This window comes from Hirundo rustica, chromosome 1 (assembly GCF_015227805.2).
Source record: "Hirundo rustica isolate bHirRus1 chromosome 1, bHirRus1.pri.v3, whole genome shotgun sequence".
Taxonomy (NCBI): Eukaryota; Metazoa; Chordata; class Aves; order Passeriformes; family Hirundinidae; genus Hirundo; species Hirundo rustica.
Window position 1 is genome coordinate 99,712,571 of NC_053450.1, and position 16,666 is coordinate 99,729,236.

The window sequence follows — 16,666 nt, forward strand, 5'->3', positions numbered from 1 at the left end:
AACATTTCCACATGAAGTGGAGGCAGGAAGTAGCATAAAACCTCACACAAAATAAAAAAGCCTATTCTTACGTGAGATGCAGCCAGATTGTACAGAACTTCAGGGTGTAACAGCCTGGATGAATTTCAAATAAGGATCCAAAGCTTCAAATGATAATTTCCTGCAGTTTCACCACCCTGTTAAAAAGGACAGCTTTAATTTATATTGATTAGGAGCCTATAAATATGGTGGAATATTTCTGAGATTTTCTCACTCAACATCTCTCCATATTTGTGTCTGTGTTTCACCATTCTTTTAATCACGTATCTTCTGCCAAGATGAGTATTCTGACAGTCACATTTTTACCTCCCTAATCAGATCAGATCTACTGTTGTGCAGCTCCAATACAGAATTCAGCCTCAAGAAAATAATGTGCTACAAAAACATAAGGAAGGAAATGAATGGGGGAGGGGGAAAATTGGTTTAATGACAAAAATAACAAAGTACAGTTTACTCTCATGCCACTAAGTAATGGACATTGTGACAGATTTACTCACTTGGGTCAAAAACAATAAACAGATTCTGGTATCCTTTGAAGGTAATACAGCTATCCACCCTTAATTTCATATCAACAGCTTGTCTGGAAAATGCAAAATGGTTGAATAAACCTAACTAAATACCCAAAAATGCAAAACTATTAATATATTGTTGTTAATTCCCTAAAGATACAGACAGAATATGTAAATATACAAGAACAACTGTAGATGTAAAGCAGTTACTTTATACAATCCAATATCCATGTCTAATGAACAATAGAAGCCACTACATTATGCAGATGTAGAACAAGGAGGTAAACATAGCCTGACGTCAGGTACTACATCATTAAAATCAAATATTTAGTAGCACCAGAATTTTACCAAGCCAGAAACTTCAACTGGCAAGTAGGCTTCACCTTCCACCCACTCCTGACCTAGATTTTAATGATTACTTAGTTGTACATTTGGCCCATTTTTGTAGAGCACCCAGTAAGAGGGGAGGTAGTCTCTGAAGCCATCATTAAATCATGTCTTCAGAAGCCAATCCCATAATTCCCCTGAATCAGACAAAAATCAAAAGAGTAAGGCAAATCCTAATCCCACAAACACTTATATCCAACTTCTTGTAAGCACATTATCTCATAAGTAGCCATCATTGATGATGTGTTGAATTGATGAAGTGCCCTTAATAGCATGAATAAAACCATTACATACCTACCCCTTACAGTCAAACACATCAGGCTTGTGATTCTGTCAGAGAAACACAAGTTTTAAAATCTCTTCTTATGGATCAAGTTTCAACGTTTTGTCAAGTTGGTCAACTAGTGAAAGCCCTTAATTTTCTTAGGCTTCTCACTAAAGGAGACAGCATGTTTCTGGGGGCAAGCATCACGTTTTTGTAGACATCAATATTTGAAATTTTACAACTAAAATTTTAAACCTTGTATTAGGCAAGCAAGAAGCATTCCAAATTCAGATCCAAACTATGAGACCATCTTTCGATCTCCAGTAAACACTTTTCAGTGCTGAAAATGGCAGATTGCACGTCTGCTACTTCATCGGCTTTTTTCTCTATTATAGTCAGTTATTTCTCTATTCAATTCAAATTAACTTCACAATAACAGGGCAAAGGCAATACCTGACTAATATCTGGATTTTTTCTTTCCTATCAGCTGTGCATCTCCCCTCAGTGTCATTAAGAAAACAATTAGGCATTTTCTGGTGCATATTCTCCATCAAAGGCCAAGCATGACAGAGATGAGAGCCCTGAAAAGCCAATAATATCCTTTGAAAGCACATTTCTTCTATTTACGGTCAGGTTCCATTTCAAATCAAAGTTCCGTATGCTTAGAAACAGTCAGGTGGAAACACTGGAATAACTGTAGGGCATGATGCACAAGACAGCTTTCTTAAGACTTCCCTGCCAAGGAAGGGAGTCCAGGACAACTAGTACCTTCTACACGCTTAGTCCCACAACTGTTCTGCCTAGCAAAAAAAAAAAAGCCTCATAAAAAAAAGGAAGCTAGTAAAGCATTACACTCAAATCTGTCACTGTAGTGATGGAGAGACATGCAAAGCAGTATGCTATCCTTGTACCTATCTCAGCTCAACTCCTTCCCAAAAGCATTTCCACCTGAGTCACCATGGGTGTGCACAATCCTCACTCCAGTCAGCATGAGCGCAAGTGCTATTGGTGCATGCAGGCATTTGGGTCAGCCACCGGCAGAGTCACCTGTTGAAGTGGTTCTGCTTTCTCCCAAATATATCAGTCACTTTGTTCATTCACCTTGTAAAGTTTGCTACAAATAATAGCTTATTTGTTTCCACTCTTCTCAGAATGTTCCAACTCCATGATAAAACCATCATTCCAACACTGCGTCTAAAATTAAATGCTCAGCCAGCTTCAATCCAATCATCCAACATCTGGGGAGGAGCCAGAGTCAGAAGGGAAGTTGCTAGCTCAGAACTGCTCTGAGCTCACACCACATTTCAGGAGCACAAGGCTTTTCTTTCCATCCAGATGAACAAAGCTGATAGGTGAACAGAGAAAATGTGGCTCAAATTCAGACTGGTGCTCCACAGCTGCACCTCCAGACAGCCACTCAAAACAAGCAGCCATGAAGATAATAATTTTTCTGACCAATAGACAAAAACTTACAGGAAAAGAAATAACAGAAGAGCCCTTCCTCATTCCAGCTTACATCTACAAAACACTGCTTCATATTCCATTTTTATGAGAATATTAAAGAGTATTAAAGTGGTCATCTGCTGAGTGGAAAGCTGTTATTAGACTCCACTTAGACCAAAGTAGCACAAGCCTTTTATAATATCACAGCACTATTTCTTCAAGTGGAAAGAGGGGAGAGAAATATCTGGTAATATGCAGCTTGTGAAAATAGAAATCATCAGTCAATCCAGGCTTACACTTTGAGAAAACACCACTGTAGCTTCTCCACAGACTGAAAAATTAAAAAAAAAACAAACAACCAAACAAACCAACAATTAATCTCCTTCTAAGTTGAACTTCCATCATCATTTTCATAACCCTCCTCACATAATTTCTATGAGCATGTAAGAATGTACACTTTTCCTGATTATATTATGGAAAATGTTTTACATAAACTTCAAAAAATTCCTGTAATTAAAAAAGCCACTTGCTTGGGGAGGAGAGTGGCTGTTGTGTTCTGCACCAAGCAGATCAGAAATAATGGGAATCAAAAATCAATCACTAATTATAGATCCTTAAACTTCAAGATTATGTCACCTACTGGACTAGTTAAAGAATAAATCCTTTTTGCAGTCTTGCATAATAAATGAATTGTGTGAAATTGCAATCCAGGCACAGATAGTTCACAAATGTGACCAAAACTGATGAAAAATTAACCATAAAATCAGAGGAACGGTAACAACATTAGAAATTGATTTAAAATTAAGCATAAAGACTGCTAAGGAAGAAGCCTAATGTAGAAAAGTTCTGGTTATCTACTATACAAGTACATGATTATGTTTAGCATGACTTTGACAGCAATAGCATGTTCACCATTGAATGTGGTATTTTTTTCCTTCTTATGTCTTCCCTCTTACTTGTGGTGGAAAAGACCACACTTCTTATGTAACTTCATGTTGTGCTTCATGGGCTTCCCAAGACTGTTCCAACATGTCATACACACAACAGAAGCAAATTATGGACCCTAAGGGCCTTACTCCTTATCAACAACTGTGCATGAAAGATTTGAGAGTTGCAACACTCCCTGGAGTTGCTCAAGGGTAAGCCAGCAACCTCCTAAGCAGGTGCAAAAAATATTATATCAGGGGATTTTGGACAATGTCCAGCCAGACTGTCCGCAGACCAGAAGTAGAAGGACCCAGCATGAGATTGTCACCTGGGAAAGGTAGCTGTTTCTCAGCTCCTGGATCTTCTAAGTCCACTCCTCTTCTTCTTGGGCCCAGCTGAACTCTACCTCAGTTTGAGGAAGAAACAATGTAACATGGCACATCACCCATGAAAAGTTACAAACCCTTGACATAAGAAAGCTGCTACAAGGTCTGATAATATTTAAGCACTGTGAGTAGCAGAGTATTTTCTGAGCCTTTATCAAACTCCTCTTTGGCTAATGAAAATGATGACTTATTTTCACAGTAATGGTTAAAAAGCCAATCTGTTTTCCCTGCATAGAAATAGCCAACAGCAGAAGGAACCTTACATTTTTGCACCTACTTTTTATAAGTAGTAATACTAATAGCAGTACCCCTGCATACTACAAATCAGTCTAGATAGATATATATACTCCCCAGCAACAGGAAGCAAAAATCCATGACAGATTACAGTGCAACATGGTAAATTATACCTAATATAGAACCATCTTAAGATCATTGTGCTTATTAAGCTACCTTCTTGCAGGTAAAAACTGGACTCAGTGCCTCACTGATGACTCCCAGTCCTACAGGCAGACATAGAACTCAATTCTAGAATGCTCATTTTAACGTTTCTATGTTTATTGGTATTAAATGGCACATTTTAGCAGTCAGTGAAATGTAGGAAAGATAGTTGCATAACTGAGAGAAAGGCAAAACATCGATTTCTTGAAAGCTGCAAAGAATTGTGGTCATAATTGTTCATCAATGCACTATGCCTTGACAACCTTTGATTTCCTCTCTTTCTATACTTAGCACTTACCTCAGAGAAAATGTTTACTTTTACAAAGCTGCCATATCGCTATTAGTTTTATAAGCACCACAGGCTCCTCATACATTGCCTTCAAGTTTGTCAATGCAGCCAGCAACACGTGTCTGCCTTTTGCAGATTACACAGGATGAAGAAGGTGACTTATCTGTTTAAGCATGCAGAAGACTGTATTTCTTGTCTTGGAACTACTTTCCAGTACTGAATTATATACTATTCTGTAAAGATAAATAGAAACTATAGAGCCTTGGCAATTAACCATGTAAAGTAAGATTTTAAAAGAAGTATTATAACATAATAATCTTCTGTAATTGAAACAAGACTCTGAATACAAGGCTTATTCATATTAATTCATATCTATTGTGTTGTCAACAGTTAACCATATGAATAATACCACATGTAGCCTGGAGCGAGAAAATCTATTTTTTCGTCTCTGCTGAGTTGATCTCCATTATTATATGTTCCTGGTTGATCTATTTAGAAAATAAGAATGCAGAAACTGTTTTGCAAACCAGAAGTATGAGAAAAGTTTGCATTAACTTTTTCTTTTCATAATATTCATATTTTTATTTTCACTGCCTCTAAAAATATACTGTCCATTATATATGCATTGCATAATTCATACCAGTCTATCAAGTTATACCATATTATTTTACCACCAAGCAACTTTACAGAAATCTTATGGTTTTTGTTTTTTTTTTTTTAAATACAGCCTTTTATAATAAGCTCCATAGAGACTGTTTTCAATTATTGATCTTACCATATTAAAATTTTAAAATGTCATGAAAGGTGTTGAAAGGCATATCAGCTGACAGACCCGAGATTTAACAGCAGACTGCTTCCTAATATCACCTCTAATTTGCTCACATTATTTTTTTCCAAGTGACTTAGACGCATTATATTCTTAGATCTTTAACTATTTGTTAGTTGACTTGGAAATACGACGCTGACATACTGATGCCACCTTGTGAGTGTAAGCTATCAACATTAGTCTAAAGCATCAACTAAAGCACACATCAATTTGCCTCACAGCAACCTTGTTAAAATATTTTTACTGGGGTCTCTAGGTGACATCGATTTCACCAATATTGAAAACTCTTCCAAAACTTTAGGAAAATATTGGTATTCATAACAGTGACCTCTTGGCAAATGCCAAGAGATTTCACTCCCTCTTTCTGAAAAAAAAAATATTCAGGGCAAATAAATGTAACAGGTGTTAAAACTTGCTGAAAAAAGCACTTGAAAAACTGAAACTTAACATTAAAAACTGAAAAGTTTTCAGCTCTTGATAATGAAAAGGTAATTCTCTTCCTACTTAGCAGCAGGCTCAGAAGATCCTTCTCTTTTTTTCATACTAACAGAACTTTCACAAAGATTTGCAAAACTATTGCTAAATTGAAGAACAGAAAGATTTGAGCTCTTAAACACCTTGAAAATATGGATAATAGGCTGAAAAAGCACATTATTCTGGCATGATATGGTCATGATATGTTTTTTTAATGGAAGGCCCAATGTCTCCCATGGTTTAACAAAGAAAGAAATATCATCTGTGACAAGTAACAAATTCCAGTTGTTTTGTCTTCTCCCTATTCCACTGCACGAGTGTCCCTGAATGGTGGCTCTTGTAGAATGTGATTACAACATGTATTGTGGCACAAATAACAAATACATAGCTTTAGTTCACCAAATCTGAGTTCTTCGTAGTTAGTGCATATAATTCAAAAGCCTCCCAAAATATTGGTAAATTTCTCCCAATCCTCCACAATAAACCCATTTACCAATTTCAAATGAGCTCTTCAAAGCAGGTTTTGTTTGCAAAAAGCAAGATTTTTCAGTGTCTAAAATGAAAACCCAAGAAGTCTCATCAGACAAAAAATAGTAAGACTTTGCTAGTTTGTAGCATAACACGTCTGTAATATGCTGCAGAACAAACGGATGGTTTTGCATTTATAAGCAAAACGCTCTGCAGGTCATCACAGAATTTGGAAATGTCAGTATTCTTAATTTAGCATTACAATTTAGAAGTCAGAGTAATTCACTAAAAATTCAACATGCATGAATGTTTTTCACCACACTTCTGCATCATGTAAGATGGCCACAGCAAACATCATTTTAGAAATGCATTGCTGTAATTCTGCTCTAAAGAGAAAAAATATTAGAAATTAGTATCCAAAGCATTTCCAATACGTCACTTGGGATTATCAAATATAGACTTTATTTTCACAGCCATGTATTATATAAAATGCCTGTGCCTCTTCTTTATAATAAAGAAGATAATTATAAGTGCACTAAAGAACCATATTTCAGCCTCTGCATCCATCAGAAGAAAAACAGTTACAAGGCAATGAAGTATTCCTGCCTCATGTCCAACCCCGGTGACTGAATTTAAACTAGCCACTATTTATATTCACCAGGACCTATTCTTATCTATACAATATAAATAAAGTCAATACATTTCATAAGAAACTATCTGAAATTCAGTTCCTATGGAAGATATTCTACTATAGCCCCATTACAGGACCAACTGTGCCTTTGCATTAACTTCATAGCAACTACGATAGCTGATCCCAAAAGAGCACATGATTGTACACATTCTCAGCACAGCCCGGTACCTGGCTACTCCATGAGATTTTATAAACTTTAGGTTTCTTTCATTACCAATGTTTTAAATAATAGATGGCAAGCATTATTACTTCTGCAATGAAAAATTGCTGTTTTCAGCTACCAGCATGATGGCAACATAAGCACTCAAATACAATGTTCTTTTCCATTGTTTCACTTCCTCACACCTAATTGATTTATAGACTGCTTTGCTTTTGAAAAGAAAAGCATGAGTCACAGAAGGAAAATAGTATGTTCTTGGTGTAACAATTACCAGTGTTTTTTACCATTGCTGCCATGACCTCTAGGAGTTTTTAGATGGCTTTTTTAGTACAAAACGACTTTAAGTTTTGATATGTAAAGAGGTGAAAGAAATACAAACATAAAAAAGATTAAATACCAGCATCATCTTCTCAGCTTTCACTGAGAGCTTAAAAAAAAGCAGCAACTCTATCTGTATGAGAAACTCAAAGGAAGACAACCCTACCAAAGAAGACAAAATGCTGGTGTCTACCACACCAGTCCTTTTTCTATAGCTCACTGAACACTAAACTGTAAATCAGCTACACTGACATGAGGCAACACAAAGTGCAGGATTACTCAACCTTCCTTCACAGAGACACTAAACTGACAAAGAATATTTTCTGCTATAAAATCTGGACTAACAAAACTGGGAGGACTTACAGCTGGCTAAATGTTGGATTTTGACCACCCTTCTCAGTTAGAGCTTCAGGGGAAAAATAGATAATGCTCTTCAGACGCATACAGAACTTCAGGCAACAGCATGGCAGAAAATTGCCCAGAGACCAGGCAATATGATGGCCTTTTGCTCAAGCACATTTGTGATTTGCAGCATTTTTATCATGACTTTGCCCAAGGTAAACCATAACCAATGTACTAGTCTGTCTACAGGGATATGGTTCCCAACACAAATAGACACCTCCCTCCTACCTGACTGACACAAATGAGGAAGGTCGGGACTCCCTTTGATCAGTACTGTCCTGGATCTAAAATTTCATGTGCTGGTCACTCGAATATCCAGTTTCCAGCAGCTCCAGGTAGCCTTTCGCATGAGAAAATCACATGTAAAAATCCAGAATCAAGACTTTTCTGATATTTAAAAGAATAAACCAAAGGTGTCAGTTTTCTAGTTGTGAGGCCATTACCCTGAGAACATATTAGCCCACACCAATCAATGGCTGACCTCAGCTGCAAAACAAAGTCAGTGGTTTGTCTGAGATTTTCACTAGGGATTTGTACTGCAATTTGATGCTAGGGAATATGCCAACCTTATCTGGAAGGAAATGGAAGAGGTCATTACCCAGGAAATGAGAAGCCCAAGATACTCAATGACTTTTTTGCCTTGGTCTTAACTGGCAAATGCTCCAGTCAGACCCTTCAACTTGCAGACTACAAAGCAGGAATTTGGAGGGTGAAGAACTAGCCACAGGAGGAGATCAGGTTCAAAAAATATGTAAGGAACCTGAAGGTCCACAGAACCAGATGAGAGGCATTTGCAGGTCCTGAAAAAACTGGCAGAGGAAGTGGTTAAGTCACTATCCATCACATTTGAGAAGTCAAAGCAGTTCAGTGAAGTTCCACTGGAAAAGAGCAAACAACCCCCATTTTTAAAAAGGAAAATTAAAAGGAGCACCTCTCCTCTGAAGACAGGCTGAGATATTTAGGGTTGTCAAGCCTAAGAGTAGAAGAGGCTTTGTGAAGACCTTACAGCACCTCCCAGTACCTAAAGGGGACTAAAGAGAGCTGAGAGGGAGAGTAGTGACGGAACAAGGGGGAATGGCTTTAAACTGAATGAGAGTAGGTTTGGATTAGATATTAGAAAGAAATTCTTTACTGTCTAAAACAGATTGCCCAGAAAGCTGTGGATGCTCCATCTCTGGAAGTATTCAGAGACAGATTGGATGAGGCTTTGAGCAATCTGGTCTAGCAGAGGACGTTCCTGTCCACAGCTTGGAACCAAGTGATCTTTAAGGTCCCTTCCAACCCAAACCACTCAGCAATTCTATGGTTTTCACAGTACATTCCTCTTCTGTAGAAGTTTTGTCATTAGCAGCTGGATGCAATCACTGATCAGTGTCTAGATCAGGCTTCGTGCAGCAGTCAGCGGGGAAGATGAAAAAAATTAGATAACCAAGAAAGTTACTCAGTTTGGAGGGTTCTTACATACAGACTCAGCCAGCAGAGGTTCTTAGCTCCAAGCTTTAGGAAGCGTGGGCAGATAATTTAATTTTGGGCTGCTCATGTTTCTTCCATAGTTTGCCTTCCCACTGATGTTAATGTGATGTGGCGTTCTTTTATGTACTATTTCACTAGTTTCTTTGAATACTAGGCACTTTTACAGTTAGCTTAGTTGGGCCAAATTCTAACAGGCAAAACTTCTACTGACTTTAAAATTGAGCAACAGGATTGCTTTTCCAAATTACATCAAATTTAGCCATACAGGGTTTTTTCCTTAATTTTTTTTTTCAAATCTTCAGCATCTGTACAGAACATGTACAGAACATGGGTGGACTTTCTCATCATCTTCAATGACACTAAAATTATTTATAGAATTAATATTTCATGTAAAGTGTTGCAGGAAAACTACGCTAAGGCTGTACAGAAAAAAGAAGTTATTTACACTGGGCACGGACCTTGGACCATGCACGCAGCAAAGCAGCGGATTTCATCAGGTACACGTATACCTGCAATGGATCTGCTTCAGACATGCAGTTAAAGAAAAGGTTTGCCCTCTCCTATTCTGCTATGAATTGAAATTTAAAACATCAGAAAAATTAGACTTTTAACATCTTCCAGGCACTGTAAAGCAATGTCACACAGCCACTGCCTCACAGCAAATTAGGGACTCCTAGAGCTGTGAAAATAGGTAAGAAGAAATGTAGGGATTGGAAGAAGTTTGTTACAATCAGTTCTTTTTCTCAAACAGAAAATCCAGATCTGACACGTGTTACATGCACTACTACTTTGCTAGAAATCCCTTCCAATACACAAATTGCTATTCCACCCTTGGACTCTAAACCCACAGCTATTCCTTGGCTAATAAACACAGAATGACTGACTGGGAGTTCCCAACGTAGCAGGTATGCAACCCTAGACACTTGTGAGATGGGTGCTGCAACAGTAGTAATGGCTTAAAATATGAGAATATCTCACCTGTAACAGATGACACAATCTGTTTATAGATGTAATGAATTAATACAAATATTTTAAATGAAGATTTGGTTCCTTTCCATATTATACGCACTCACTCTTAGTGAATGAGTTTAGAATAGTGGGTTTAGAACAGTGACTACTAGGCAGATTGTGTGGCCTGTATTATGCAACAGTGCAGACACGGCCACAGCCATCTCTCTGGCCTCAAAATCACTGAAATGCTGGTAACTACACTCAGAAATATTTGGAAAATGGTGATGCAGAAGAGAGAAGACTGGTGCTTGGGAGCAGGCCAAAAGCTTAACAAGCCACCAAAAATCATCTTTAATACACTTTGGTCCCACATTTCCATAAGGGTTGGGCCGAGGAGACACAGGGAGATTTGTTTAGAGACTGTTTGTTGTAACAAATTGTTTCGAGGATCCAGCTAGAAGTATTTGAAAAACTGTTTCATGAACTAAAAATAGAAAGTAATCTAAGCAGTTACAGTAAAGAACATTTTTCCAAGTTCATGTTAGACAGCTCTAGGCACTCCCGCTTTCATCTGGCCACTTGCTTCAGAAATTAGTCATACCTGGCCTCTCAACTGTAGTCCCACACCAGGATTTATCACAGCACACTAAAAACCAAGTCTATCTGTTAATAATGAATTTTGGCTTGTGGAGTGTAGTTGATTTTACATATTCAGCTGTAGCTGCTAAATATTAAGAAGATAACACAACAATATAACACATAGTTATTATATGCAATGCAGCACTATTAACATACATGTTAGTATAAGCAGACATAACAGAACTATTACACATGAAAAATAAAAACCTTCCAGCAATTTCCAGTCTTCTGGCAAATGAAAAGTATATTTGCTTTTATTAATTCCCCATATAGCTTTCATCCACACTTTAGTCTCAGTTTATTTGTTTGCCATGTACCATAACTTTGAGTCTTTTAAACAACCTCATTGTATTTTCATCTACAGAGCTCTCTCAATCATCTAAAGGCCTCAGCGAAATGGTGTCTAGGCAAATTCCTCTTCTGTCAGTGAATACCTCTGGCTTGGTATTGAAGTTTTTACCTTTCTTGCAAGCTGTTTGTGGCTGGCCTTTATATTCTGATGTCCAAGCTAGAACCACTGAAATTCACCATGTCTAAATGACTTAAAATATTTCAAAATCCCCACTTTGATCCCTAATCATATTTAAGCTTTCAAATACCTTTGGACAATTTGACCCAGAGTACTTGTACCCTAACTAGCTGTGAATCCTCATAGAAATATGCAAAAATTAATAGGGAAACGTTCACCTAATAGTGCTTCTATAAAACTTGACCTGAGAATTTACTGTTTATATGTGATCATCTAACATTTCCAGCAAGATCAGCTGTGTAGGCTAAAACTCTTATACTGGTTAGCAGTACCAGCTGCCACACACAGAAGCCTCATCTGTTCAAAATCAGTGAAAAGGCTGCTTTTTAAAGAACACAAGTTTGTTAAGAATGTCAGAGATGTCAGAAAATCTTAAGAGTTTAATTGGGTTACAGCAAATTAGAGTCACTGCAAATTCTCTCACAAATGTTTGGCCAAATGGTGAAGCACTACAGATTATTGCTATTTACAATCCCATAACCAAAGGACAGCCATTTACTCTGAACAGCTAAAACTCCTCCATGAAACATGACATTTAGAAAATTAGCACATTTCCATTAACTGTTACATTTCAATATAATTTACAAAGATTTATTTCTAAGTGAAAAGCACCACATAGAAATTACTACATGAAGAAACAGCTTATTTTATACAAAACTCACATTTTTAACCCACTATCTGATCCAGGCTGATTAATTGTTACTGTTGGAGGCTAGATATAAAATCAAACACAAACTAATACTAGCAGGTTTAAACATGTGAATTTTAAGTGCTCATGGCTAGACATGCCTGTTTCTCATTAATTTGTCAGATTACTCCAAGGTAGTAAGTGTTTCTGTCCCATCTCTCAGGGCTCCTCCAATGAGCTGGAATAAATTAGCATGTATATGTCCCTGCTCATGGCAGGGGGGTTGGAACTAGACGGTCTTTACAGGCACTTCCAACCCAGGTGATTCTGTGATTCTATTTGCTTTTCACAGAATGCATGACATCAAACAACAATGCCCATTCTCAAAAATAGTAAAAAGTAAAAATCTTAAAGGTAGAAACACATTTGCTGCTTTTTCAGTGCAATGAACCCTTACGATAAGTTTGTAATCAGACCTCTAATGCTTGATTAATCCTTGATTCAGGAGATAAATTTTAAAACAAATTCCTCCTGCTACTCTCTTCTAAAGTAGAATTTGAAAAATAAATAATAAAAAAAAGTTTTTTAGAAAATGCATATTATATAAAAATGTAAAATATTTTTTTTCTGTAAGAGCCTTGAATTCTTCTGGTACTGCTTTCAAGGAAAAATGAGCAAAGCCTCAGACTGATTAACTTCTTCATAAAAATTTTCTTCTACAGGGAATGAAAACGACATCAAACAGTGAGCACAACTGAAAAGGATAAAATCAAGGTGGATTCTTAACTCTGACTCAGAGACTTCAGTCACCTCCAAACCTTGAAAAATTCATGCACCAAAATATGTAAATTACTGAAGAAGTTTTAGCAGAAGTCTTGCAAAAAGCTGCCTGTTTTTTCACCTGCATTAATAAAGGCCCAGTCTAATATTCTGGCTCCTATAGGTACTTTTCACTGCTGCAAGTAAGCCCATTAGTTGAAGTCACTTATCAATAAAAAAAAGATATCAGCAGAGAAATTTCATGATTCTAAAACAATTGTAATGAAGATAAAATGGAGGAAAATTACAATTGTAATGAAGATAAAATGGAGGAAAATCCCTCAAAATAAATAAAACATCTTGTATCTAGATGAGTTATAAAATTAAAATTTGTTGTTCCATAATTTACAGATACGTATTAAATAAATTTAGCAGTACCAGCACTGCAAGAATTTTCTTTTTTGTTGTATAAACACACTTCTCGGTCAGATTTGACTGCGATTTCTGCAAGCTGGTTTAGAAGAGCTAACCTTCTCTTACTCTTCCCCACAGCTGGAGAGAGCTGCATGAGTGCATCTTTCCCTCCAGTGCCGTAAGATTTATGAATCTACCTTTTAACAGATTGCAAGATTTTAAAGTCATCAGGATGTGTAAATAAGTGTGCTAAGAAGGAATAGCATCTAAACTGACAATATGCTGTCAGATTATGAAACATTATCAACAGGTAGGAAATTTCAACACAGTTGTTGGTGCTAAGAGAGTCATGAGGAACTGCTGTAACACAGCACTGCAGTCCAGCATCTCATTATCTGTCGAGTCTGCTGGTGATCAGCTAGTTAAAGTCTTGCATCACATGACACGACACTAAACAGGACACAAGACCAATGATCCTATGAGTACATATCTGGGGCTCAATGACTCTGTAACAGGTGTGGGGACAGCTGGCTTGGGGCTACTCAGCCTCCACAGCTGCCTCCAGAAACAGCACCAGCACAGTTTCAAATGCAGGAAGATGTTCTGCTTCAGGATGGCACGTACCATACCAGCTCTAGTTCACTTGAGTCTTGTTTTCTGAAGTGCTGAACACCTGCAGTTTCCTCTGATTTCAGTTGGTGTAGAAGATACTCAGCACTTCTAAAAACCAGGCATTATGCATGAGAAGACATGGTCTTAAGAAGCAGATGCTCCACAAAGCCAAAAATGCCACCAATTTCACAAATCCTGTCAGTTTTCTCCAGATCAGAATTTGAAGTGTGCAGCTTTATAGAGATGTAACTCTCCAGTAACTATGGAACCGGAAGAGAAATTAGAGAATAATAATGCCACTCTCACTACTGTCAGCCTTGCAGTATTATAGACATCCAAATAGAATGGGGGGGTGCTCACTCTCTCCATGCTAGCTGGCAGGCAAAGAAAAATATGACAGCAGGTTCAATAGGACAAACCACTTTAAATTTGGATAGGGCAATTTCACATGAGGTGAATTTCTGAAACAGTGTCATCTTACTGAAAAAAAGGAAATCAGAGGAAGAAACTGCATGGCTGTCAAGAGAGAGAACAGCATGATTCTAAAAGCATTATTGCTTTAGTGGTTTCACAGAAAAGAAATTATTTAGGGAACATTTGCTTAAAAGGCAGAGGTATACAGATTAAATGTAAACACAACTGTCTGTAGTAACGTGATACCAGCTGGTATTAAATAGCCCATGGGTTAGTTTTCATTAAAGTGGTTTATTTTGCATAGTTTGAGTTAAGAACTGGGTGTCTCAGTGTGCACATGGCCTTACTGCAGGGCTTAAGAGCTACAGCTTAACCCTCTGCAAGTGGCAACAATATACAGAAGCTTTTCTATTTTCTGGAACAGGAATATTTTATATGCATTAGGGGAGAACTATTAAAACCGAAACTAACTCTTACATGATAAATTCTGTCAGGTTGCACCACTTTCTTGAGTCCACTTTCTTCATCATCTCTTCAAAGGATTTTCCACAGGCAGGCAATTTTTCTAACATGAGAGATTCATTGCAGAGCTCAGTCTGTTGACATACACCTAGGAAACATCAGAAGCACCTTTAATCACAAACACTGAAATAGAAGCACAAATACATCACTCAAATTTGTTCACACAGTCCAACTTGCTCCTTACATTCTCATAAGCTTAGCATTTAATTTTATAAGCAATTTTAAAAAATAGACAAAATATGTATTTACATAAATATGTTAAAAATATAACTTGGTATAAAAAACCTTAAGGTTACCATATATAGTACTGCATTTTAAACCTAGCATAGAGGAACCTACCTGATCATTTTTCTAATCTGACTTAGGTACTACTCATACTAACTCATTACCACCCATTTGCATTTTTAGTTAAAAGCTAATCGGACCTCCCAATCCCAAATTTTAGTGTAGAAAGAACTTTTCAAGCTTACAGAAATGCATCACATTCAACTAAATATGTTACAGTGAAATTACTTTAACATTTGAAATATTTGAATGTCTCACCAGCTAAAGGGTGTGAATTTCCACAATCACAGCTTTTTCTTTAGTATAGCCACTAAAAGAATTGTCTACAGATTAAGTCCTGTGAGGAGCAGCTGATGGACCTCAGGGTTTAGTGTGGAGAAAAGGAGCCTCATGAGACCTTATTGCTCTCTACAACTTCCTGAAAGGAGGCTATGGCCAGGCAGGGTTTTGTCTTTTCTCCTAAGTAACAAATGACAGAACAGCTCCAAGTTGTGTCAGTGGAGGTTTACACTGGATATTAAGAAAAATTTCTTCAACAAAAGGGGTGGAACAGGCTACCCAGGGAGGCGGTTGAGCCACCACCCCTGGAGGTACTTAAAAGATGTGTAGATGTGGAACCTGGGGACAAATTTTAGTGGTGGACTTGGCAGTGATGGAATAACAGCTGGACTCAATGATCATAGAAGTCTTTTCCAACATAAATAATTCTATAATTCTATGAATTAACTACAATTATCAAATGCTGAAATTACAGCATATTGCTACTTGCAAACAAAGAATTAACCTTGACTTGAGCAAGCCTGTAACTTTTTCAGCCTATAACGCCAACTCCAGTGTATTTCATCAGTCAAATGTTTTTCTCATCCAGCACATGCCTGCATTGGAGTACAAAAATAATATTTTGATATTTCTTATAAAATTGAAATTCTGAAAAAATTCTCTTCAGACTAACGTGTTTGATTTTGATAAGCCTGAAACATTTTGTTTTGATCAGGCCATTAAACATGTCTCGATTTACCTCTATAGATGCCACTATTTTGACCATTCTTCTGTATAAAAAATGCATTAACATTGAAAATTACCTGTAAATATATATATATATAAACATCTTTAATAAAAATGCCTAAATTAAATTAGTCAGAAAAAAAAAAGTGTGATATTTTTTCCCTTCACAGCAGCTCAAATCTAAGAATTGCACTTACCTGAACAAAACTGCAACCCTAACAAACTGGTATATCAGGCAATCCCCCTGAGAACTCTGGAGGAACAGCTTTTTTTAAGAATAAAACCAAGGAGAACAGACCATTTACTCCTAAAAAAAATTTTCACTGAGAACACATTTACACCGGTGAGAAGAGATATTTCTTTTGCTTCTAGTAGTTACTTTGAAAACAGGATCCTACCACTGCTGGAAAGAG

At 37.1% G+C, this 16,666-nt stretch overlaps 1 protein-coding gene across 3 annotated transcripts in view; it reads right to left on the minus strand.

Annotated features, from left to right (window-relative positions):
* The window catches only part of RAMP3 (receptor activity modifying protein 3), a 43,602-nt gene that overhangs the window by 6,434 nt on the left and 20,502 nt on the right, over positions 1-16,666 (minus strand). For all 3 annotated transcript variants that reach the window (XM_040070234.2, XM_040070246.2, XM_040070223.2), the window contains exon 3: positions 14,919-15,051. In XM_040070234.2, coding sequence (XP_039926168.1) covers positions 14,919-15,051 — 133 coding nt within the window. The remainder of the gene's footprint in view (positions 1-14,918; positions 15,052-16,666) is intronic.